The sequence below is a fragment of the Lucilia sericata genome, unplaced genomic scaffold (genome assembly GCF_015586225.1).
Source record: "Lucilia sericata isolate MDLA Ls3-8-SP2 unplaced genomic scaffold, ASM1558622v1 Contig001144F_arrow, whole genome shotgun sequence".
NCBI classification, from domain to species: Eukaryota; Metazoa; Arthropoda; class Insecta; order Diptera; family Calliphoridae; genus Lucilia; species Lucilia sericata.
Genome location: NW_023995115.1, coordinates 88,068 through 97,500, shown reverse-complemented (window position 1 = coordinate 97,500; position 9,433 = coordinate 88,068). Strand labels below are relative to the sequence as shown.

General features: G+C 30.5%; 3 protein-coding genes across 3 annotated transcripts in view; all 3 read right to left on the bottom strand.

Moving 5' to 3' along the window:
• The window catches only part of LOC119610259 (WD repeat-containing protein 35), a 5,538-nt gene extending 1,638 nt beyond the window's left edge, over positions 1–3,900 (bottom strand). The window contains exons 1-10 of the mRNA XM_037965397.1: positions 3,375–3,900; positions 3,191–3,302; positions 2,842–3,129; positions 2,632–2,777; positions 2,304–2,463; positions 1,255–1,628; positions 1,008–1,191; positions 846–949; positions 496–785; positions 1–425 (exon numbers count right to left, since the gene is read on the bottom strand). The exon at positions 1–425 is cut by the window's left edge and continues 498 nt beyond it. Coding sequence (XP_037821325.1) covers positions 1–425; positions 496–785; positions 846–949; positions 1,008–1,191; positions 1,255–1,628; positions 2,304–2,463; positions 2,632–2,777; positions 2,842–3,129; positions 3,191–3,302; positions 3,375–3,398 — 2,107 coding nt within the window. The 5' untranslated portion in view covers positions 3,399–3,900. The remainder of the gene's footprint in view (positions 426–495; positions 786–845; positions 950–1,007; positions 1,192–1,254; positions 1,629–2,303; positions 2,464–2,631; positions 2,778–2,841; positions 3,130–3,190; positions 3,303–3,374) is intronic.
• Positions 3,901–4,692: 792 nt separating this feature from the next.
• Positions 4,693–6,788, bottom strand: LOC119610261 (transcription factor grauzone-like). The gene is made up of 5 exons (XM_037965399.1): positions 6,567–6,788; positions 5,783–6,501; positions 5,473–5,682; positions 5,038–5,413; positions 4,693–4,968 (listed from the first exon to the last, which is right to left on the bottom strand). Exons 1-5 carry the CDS (start codon positions 6,675–6,677, stop codon positions 4,735–4,737), a joined length of 1,650 nt encoding a protein of 549 aa, XP_037821327.1. The 5' UTR covers positions 6,678–6,788; the 3' UTR covers positions 4,693–4,734.
• A 558-nt stretch (positions 6,789–7,346) lies between these two features.
• LOC119610246 (transcription factor grauzone-like) lies at positions 7,347–9,349 on the bottom strand. The gene is made up of 5 exons (XM_037965380.1): positions 9,134–9,349; positions 8,334–9,067; positions 8,065–8,274; positions 7,628–8,003; positions 7,347–7,568 (listed from the first exon to the last, which is right to left on the bottom strand). The coding sequence occupies exons 1-5, from the start codon at positions 9,242–9,244 to the stop codon at positions 7,383–7,385; spliced, it is 1,617 nt and encodes a 538-aa protein (XP_037821308.1). The 5' UTR covers positions 9,245–9,349; the 3' UTR covers positions 7,347–7,382.
• Positions 9,350–9,433: the final 84 nt, after the last annotated feature.

Below are 9,433 nucleotides of genomic sequence, written 5' to 3'. Positions count from 1 at the left end.
CCAATAGACGCCATAAACGAGGATGTGGATTATCTTCTATAAATTGTTTGGCATCTTCTAGGCCAACATGTTGAAGTAAATCGTCGGTATCTCTTAAAGACTTGACTTTCAACTGCAATATATGACTTAGAGAATTTTGCGACTCCTCGCCACTTATAATATCATCCAGCAAGACGCTGGTGATTTCTAAATCTTCAAAGGTGCAAATATAACCAGAGCAAGCAATAGGCTCTTCAGGATCATTACCTCTGAAGATATACATGCGTGTTTTTTCCATGAGAGCCAACAACAGAGGATTGTCCTTAGCCCAGCATATGGCCCAAACATCTTTACGTTCCACACGACTAAAATTCAACTGAGTTTCACGATTATCATCCAAATCCAAAAGAGTCATAACACCATTAGAGTCAATCAAAGCAGCACGTCTAATTCGAGTATAAATAAAAAGTTTTGATGTTAGAAAAGGGATATAATAAAACTGCGAGTTTAACTTACGAGGAATTACAATTGATGGACATTTTAATAATTTTACTGCCAATTTTATGACGATTTCTAAGCGCCACATTTGGTATGCTATACTCATTTATAATACCCGATTCTCTAGCTACTAGTAGAACTTTCTCCGATACCGCTAGACTGCATATCAAATCCGTATTGGTTTCGGCATTATCCTGACTTGTTCTTGAAACCACCAAATCCTTAGCTAAATCTATACCAGTGGGTGTATCATCGATGTGAAAACGTTTCTCTTTGCGAGATTTAACATTGTGCAATTGAGAGGCACTCTAAAAGTTTAAAACTATTAGTTATTTTGGTTATTAAAGTTAAAAAAAAAACTCCCTCACCTTAGGTGTATGATAATGCCATAATAAAATTTCATCTTTAGAGGCTATAGCCACATAGTTGGAATTAATGCCAATAAAGTTGGGACATACTTCTGTATATTTGGCTTTAAAATTAAGAAATCATAAGAAATAAAATGTATACAAAAGTTGAAACAAACTTACAATCCACAGTAGTACCAATCGAATTGCACAATAACAATTGATATAATTTGTCATCGGCATTTTTACGCTCTAAAGATGTTAAAGCCAGATCCTTAATATTGCCACTAATGCACTCTACCGCTAAAACACAATGTTCATTACAGGCAGCCATGGCCAAACAAGGCTCAACTTCTTTAAGAAAACTCTTCAACAACAAAATAAATCAAAATATTAAAATAAATTCCAGATGAGCCTTACTTAAACCCACCTGATTAGAGCTAGTATTCCAAAATGTTATTAGATTTAGATTATGCGTTTTGCCATTACTACGATCGCTTAGAAATACCACCGTCTTTTCAAAATAGCACCAACGATAATCGGGTCGTATATTGGCAAAATATATAAACGAATCGACGGCCATGGCTATGCGTAAAGATTTACCCTCCCATGAGATGGATGTTATTTGATTGCCGGGTACTTTAAGGGTTCGATATAAATGTCCATACGGTGAATAGAAACTAACTTGATTAAGTTCTTTTGTATTCGACACTTCGTCAAGTCGGCCACATATCGCTAGCACAGAACCATCATGATTCCATTTTGCATCGGTTATATGCATGTGTGTGTTTAAAATTGTGGGTGCTAAAATAAATTTGGAATGGGTTAGGTATAAGCAAAGCTTACGTAATGAAGCACTTTCTATCTATCTATCTATCTATCTATCTATCTATCTATCTATCTATCTATCTATCTATCTATGTCTATCTATCTATCTATCTATCTATCTATCTATCTATCTATCTATCTATCTATCTATCTATCTATCTATCTATCTATCTATCTATCTATCTATCTATCTATCTATCTATCTATCTATCTATCTATCTATATCTATCTATCTATCTATCTATCTATCTATCTATCTATCTATCTATCTATCTATCTATCTATCTATCTATCTATCTATCTATCTATCTATCTATCTATCTATCTATCTATCTATCTATCTACCTATCTATCTATCTATCTATCTATCTATCTATCTATCTATCTATCTATCTATCTATCTATCTATCTAACTATCATTAGTAATGATAACGTAATTTTTATCATTGCTCTCATATAAAGCCCTCATCTAAAAACCACTTAAACATTACATAACTCATTGGTTAGTACAAAATTCAACTGGTATGTATTATATATACACAAATCATTCTACGAAATTTGTTCAGATCAGTTCATAATTGATCGTATCTCCCACATAAGGTCCACAACTGAAAATCACTTAATATTTCTATTATACCGCAATAAACTTACCTTCATCGTTCTCATCGACCATAATTTGAACTTTTCCCGATTCATAACATATTGCTAAAACAGGACGATTTGGAGGAGATTTTCCACTAAACCAACTTAAGGCCGTAACACTATTGTGCCGATTGACATTAAGGCCCACACATTGTATGTTCAATTTCATCTAAAAAAGGACGAAAAAAAAGAAGATTTTTGATTATAAATGAAAACGATATAGTTCCCCATAAGGGTACATTTCCTGGAGCACTTAATTTTTAAAATTTCCAAATACTTTGTCCCTTTACAGAATTATAAAATCGTTTTATTTAACATTCAAAATACACTTAGTTACCGCAAAATTTCCTTGATTATCATACAAATGACATTCTCCATTGGCCAAGCTAAAGAGAAGTAAACGATTATCCGGACTCCATTGAACACCACTTAAATGAGTATTTTTTAATTCTTTACCCCAAATGCGATTACCATCAACAGAACCTGAGCCAAAAGGGAAATCCTTTAAATTAAATGAAACTTTAATTAGGTACATTAAATTGCTTACCCACTATAATAGCACCATCTTCATAAACAATACATATTTTCGAGCCATCCGAAGTCCAGTGCATACCATTGACCGTCGATTTTTTACGATCATTAGTCATTTCTTCATACCAAGAGCCTTTATACAACATCCAAACCATTATAACGCCATCAACATCGGATGAGGTTAATTTCTGTTGAGCATCATTCCATACCACCACTTTGACGGCATCTTTATGACCATCTAATGTTTGATTCATAGACAAATTTGAGGCGGCCGCTAAACCTCCTTTATTTTGACCATTAGAAGCTAAAGACAAATAGACAACAATTAAACAACAACATTTTATTGCTAACCAATTCATATGTACCTTGTTCCAGCTTTAATACTTTCAACAAACCATCTGTACCTGCTACCGCTATATAACCTTGTTCTTTATTCCAAGATATACAGTTCAATTTTACATTATTTGGTATAGCAATCTGTTAAATGGAGAAATTATTATCATATTATGAAAAATTTATAATTAAATTGAATCTAATCTTGTTACTGACCTTTTTGCTTAAATAAACAAACATTTTTATTTAGAAATTAATAAGTTTTTATTAAATTTTCTTAAAAATGTTTCTTAATGGTTTGGAGATCTGTTTTGTTTTATTTTTTGATTGAGAAAACTCGTTTCCATGGTAATGTGTATGTATTGTATGTGGTCTTCATGTAGGCCATTTCTTTTTTAACCAGTACTTACACAAGTGGCTTTTTGTTTACCTCTTTTATTGTTGTTTTTGTTTTGTACAACCTGTTGCGTGTGTTTTGACCAAAACAAAACATTAGTATGTATGTACATATATACATACATATGTATGTACGTATGTATGTAGAAATTTATGTATGCACAAACATTTATATTAGATTGGGACCAAAAATGCATTTGTATTTCCAAAAAAAACTTAATTTTTTATTTTTGCTAAATATTTGACTTTCTTTAAGAAAGTACTTTTTATTACAATAATTATCTTTAATTTTTGTTTTTTTTATTTATTTTTTTTTAAATTTACCTAAACAAAACTTATTGCTAAAGCGAATTTATTAATTCGTCCTAATTATGCTATTCATTATAGATTAATAACAAACAGCTGTTAGTTAAAATAACGGTACTTTAATAAAATCTTTTAATAAAACCGATAGTTTTTTTTTCAATTATAAATTTTAAAAGCCTAAATTATAAACAGTCACGAAGTATGATTTGCAAAATTTTGCAGGAATACCGATATTCTAGAGGGAGTTGTAAGAGTTTCTGTAAAAAAATAATCAAGAATGAGAAAAAAACATAATATTTTCATGGGATGTTTCGGAATTTTGCTCATATCTCCTTTATTATGGACCGGTTTGACTGTTTTTCAAATAGCGAAGTTCTCGAAAACGTATCTGATATTGTTATTAAAGGTTTGGATCTCAAAGATACCTGAGGTCTTTTAAAAAAGTGATTTCAACATACATACGGACAGACGGATGAACATAACTAAATGAACTCCACTATTTATAAGGACTCGGAATTTGTACAAAATTATGTACATATATATATATATATATATATATATATATATATATATATATATATATATATATATAGAATTCTAATAAGTTAAATTTTACGTCAGAAATCTGAATATGAACTTGTTTATGGTCGCCATCGAATGTCTAAATTATAGACAAAATCTCAAAATCCTGGAGATATTTATGTACAGACGAAACTAATGAAGTTAACATTAATCTGATCTGATCTGTGTTGGAAAGCAGAGAAAAAGTATTTCTAGTGGTTATCTAATATTAAACCTTCAAATGCGAACCTAATCTAAAACTATTGTACACTTCAAATTAAAATATAAAATTTAGCTTTATTTAGTTTTTTCTTTATAATAAATGTAATGTATTATTTAATTCTGACAGTGTTTCATCAAGTTGATTTAATGGATTTTTATTATTTATTAACTTCTGAGCACTGCCACGTTTATTTTTGCGCCACTCTTCCCATTCTACGGGATGTTGTTTCTTTTTATGAGAATGCATATTTGCATTTGAATTGAAAGTTCTTGTGCAAAAAGGACATTTATACAAAGTTTCGCCAGTATGTTGAGTCAAGTGTTCCTGAAATTATTACAATAGTGAATAGGTATATATTAAAAAGAATAAAAATTGATGTGTTATTTTACTTACTCTTAACGAAATAGCTTTCTTAAATGTTTTATCACATTGCTCGCACTGGAATATAGTATTCGAATGAGCATAACGTTTATGATTCGTTAAAGCTCGTCGATTTTTGCATTCCTTAGGGCATTCATTACACTTGTAAATTATTCCCTCAGGATTGTGTCTCGTTAAATGTTGTTTCAAATTGTCTTCATCTTTAAGCCAACTATCACAATCTGGATAAGGACATTTGACTCGTGGACCGCTGTCTTCATAGTGTAAACGTACATGCTTTTCATAGGACTTTTTATCTTTAATTTCTTTGGCACATACCGGACAAATGTTTATCTCCCGTTTATGTTTCATGCTAGTGTGTACATTTAATAAAAATGTACTGGCAAATCTATGAGAATTGTATAAATTAATTAAAAATGTATTCTAGTTTTAGTACAAACAAATTACGTTTTTTTATTTGGACATATATTGCAAACATATTTCCATTGTTCCTTGGGTATGTGTGAAGGTTTATGCAATTCCAATAGATTTCTGCGAGCAAATTTTTTTGGGCAATTATCGCAAGCGTAAATCAGTTCTTCTTTGCTGGCATGATAACTTACATTATGATTCCGTAAACCACATACTGTGGTAAATGACTTATTGCATTGTTCGCACCTTGACATAGAAAAAAACTTGTTTTACAAATATGTCTATCCGGTTATGTAACAGTATTTTTATAATAACTAATCTTGAAAACAAAGTTTGTCCTACTTACCTAAAACAATTAGGATTTTCATGTTTTAAAGCATGTTGAGCTAAATAAAACCGCTTAGAAAACTTTTTATCACAACACATTATGTACGGTCTAACTTTTGGATGAACACTCTTAAAATGTTGCACAATATCCGCAAACGTTGTACCAACAAAAACACATAAATTGCAACCCATAGGTATATGTTTTTTAATCATTTCTTCTGTATGTACTGGATCTAAACGTTGTACTGTTCTCTTTTTCTTTGCAATATCATTGCACTTTTCCGAATTTCTCTGACGTTTACATCTTGTTTTTCTTTTTATAGCGATATCATGCTTCTGTTTATTATCTTTATCATTTTCCGAATCCCCCTCATCCATTGAAGATTCCTGTTGGCTTGAACTAGAGGGTTCATAGTCATTAGCTGTTTCACAGTCCTCATCATTAGATTCATAATTAAAATTTATATCGTTTGTATCATTTTCTTCCAATGGATTTTTTAACTGATTGTCTTCTCCATTATCACTGTTATCTAAATTGTTAATCGTTTCCTCTTCTTTACACTCTTGCTCTAGTTTAATTGGACTAGAGCAGAGTACTTCAATCTTAATACTAGATATAGCATTATGGTCATATTCCTTGTGGGCTTTCTCTGCCGTTTGGTAAAATATATGAAAGTCATCTATTTTATGCCAGCAATCTGAACAAATTTCATTTGTTAAAATATTATCAGGTTGCGGCTGTAATGTATTCCAAAGAGTCCTTTGTAGATCATAATAATAAATGAAAATTGTTACTAACTTACTTTAAACCATAGATATTTTTCTATAACTTCAGCTATTTTAAGTTGATGGCCTATATCGTCAAATATATTTATATTGTTTGGGTTTTCCAATAAGCATACACAACACAACATGATGCACTGTTTACTTATTTACTTAGTTTTATATAAAATTATAATTATTTCCTAATTTTTTTTATAATTTGTTTAGTTTTTCTTCTTTTTGCAAATAACTATGTCATTCACTTTAGGTTATTAACAAACAGCTGTGTTATTTTCTTTAAATATGGCAACTATTTGCTAACGGTACTTCCAAAATCTTAAATTTTGTTTGTTTATGTTTGTTTAAATATTTTATTGGCTGGAGATTTGTGTTTACGCAGCATAAAAACCCTTAAATTATTCTAAGTACACAATGTTATTTAATTATTTTCACAAAGTAAATTTATAATAAAGTTGTAAAAAGCTGTTTTAAAACCGATTCTGATTTATTCTCTACAATTACGTGATTATATTACATTAGACAATAGACCGGTCCAAAAACTAAACAATACACTAGTCTATCTAGTCTATGGACTACATAACAGACTAATCCATAGACTAGACAACTGACTTGTCAAAAGACCAGACTAGAAAATAATTTGTAGGTTAGAGAATACCTTCATAAGTATATGTTTAAAAAACTTTATAAATAAAGGATAAACTGATTTTGTTTTCCTATGTATATAGTTATTACTGTCCAATTAATATGTTTCATGCTTCATGCTAACAAAAATAAACTAAAAAGGATACCTATTTTTTATTAAAACTTTATTTCCAATGGTTAACTTCCAAATAGCATTAGAACATTTTACTTATATCTAGAATATTTTCACTAGGATTACCCATTTTCTGTCTCTTTAACGCTTCCCATTCTAGAGGATGTTGTTTCTTTTTGTGTGAATGCATATTAGCGTTCGAATTAAAGGTTCTAGTGCAAAATGGACAATTATACAAAACTTCACCAGTATGTTGAGTCATATGTTCCTAAAATTAAAAACAATAAAATCTAAAAACACAAAAATAGTACGTAATTAAACGTTTACCTTTAGTGTTATTGCTCTTTTAAATGTTTTATCACAATGTTCACATTTAAAAACTTCTTTAGTATGTACATAAACTTTATGGCTAGATAAAGCCCTACGATTCGGACATATTTTATCACACAGAGGACATTTGTAGATTTGATCGTCAGTATTGTGTCTTCGTAAATGCACTTTTAAATTATCTTCATCCTTTAGCCAACTATCACAATTGGATATAGGACATTTTAATCTCGGTCCACTGCCCTCATAATGTTCACGGACGTGCTTTTCGAAAGACTTTTTATCTTTGATTTCTTTGGCACAAACATTACAAATATTCTTTTCTCTTTTGTGTAATTTATTATCATGTATATTCAACAAGTATGCACTAGCAAAGCTGAAAGAGATTTTTTGTTTAAATAATTATTCATAATGAAATTTATGTAAATATATCTCACGCTTTTGAGGTAGGACATTTGGTGCAAAAGAAATTCCATTCTTCACGCGGTATATGAGATGGTTTATGTAATTGCAGCAAATGCTGGCGCGCAAACTTCTGCGGACATAAATCGCAGGCAAATGTTAGTTCCTCATCTGGAGCATGATATTTTAAATTATGCTTTTGCATGCCACCAGTTGTTGTAAAGGATTTATTACATAGCACACAACTTAAAGAGATTTGAAGTTATAGATATAAGGTCGTTTTTTGAGAATAATTGTATATTACCTAAAACAATCAGGATTTTCATGGGTCATAGCATGTTGGGCAACATAAAAGCGTTTTGTAAATGTTTTGTCACAACATGTTATGTAAGCTCTCACATTGGGATGATCTGCTTTAAAATGAGCCACAATATCACCAAATGTCTTACCCACAAAAACACATAAATTACAGCCCATTGGTATGTGTTTCTTGATCATTTCCTCCGTGTGTAAGGGATCTAAACGATTAAAGATAGGCTTTTTTCTTTTGGGTTTATTTTCCTCTGATTTCGTAGCCTGTTTCTTGCGTTTACATCTTTTTGGTTTGTTTTCAATTTTAACTTTTTCACTATTAGCGCTATTTTTATTTGTATTCCTTCTCTTCGTTTTACTAGGTTGATACTCTTCCGATGTTGTACTATCATTGCCACCACCATCTTCATTAACCATCTCCTCATCACTATCATTTGGTTCATTCTCCGCCAAGGGATTCTTTATTGTGTCCGTGTGGTCAATGTTAATTTCGATTTCTACCTGCAAATCTTTATCTACATTTATATAGTCCTCCTCTATATCAATATCTTCTTGTTTTATACTATTTGCAACCAAATAATTATCTTCCTCTTTAATAATGGCCAAATCTTGTTGCACATTTTGAAATTCTTTATGACTTTTTTCGATAGTTTGGTAGAAGTCATGGAAATCATCTATTTTATTCCAACATATGGTGCAAATGTGCGATGTTAGTATGTCTTCAAGCTAGAATTGGAAATAGAATTATTTTTACTATAATCAAATGTGTTTAAATTTCACTAAATACTCTACCTTAAACCAAAAGTGTTTGGATATAACTTCAGCAATATTCATTTGTTTGCCCATGTCATCAGATATACCCATTGTATCGTGGGTTTCCAAAAGGCAAACACAACACAGCATATTTATGTTTAATAAACTAAATTTTTACAGAAAAGTAACTTAAATTAGCAAGTTTTAAAGTAAATATTGTTGTTCATTAGGGTGGGTCATGTAAATGTAAATATAACTGTAAGAAAAGTTTAGTTCGTTAAATGAAACCATTACTCCAAATGTAAAATTTCATTATATGTATATATCTAAAATACAAAT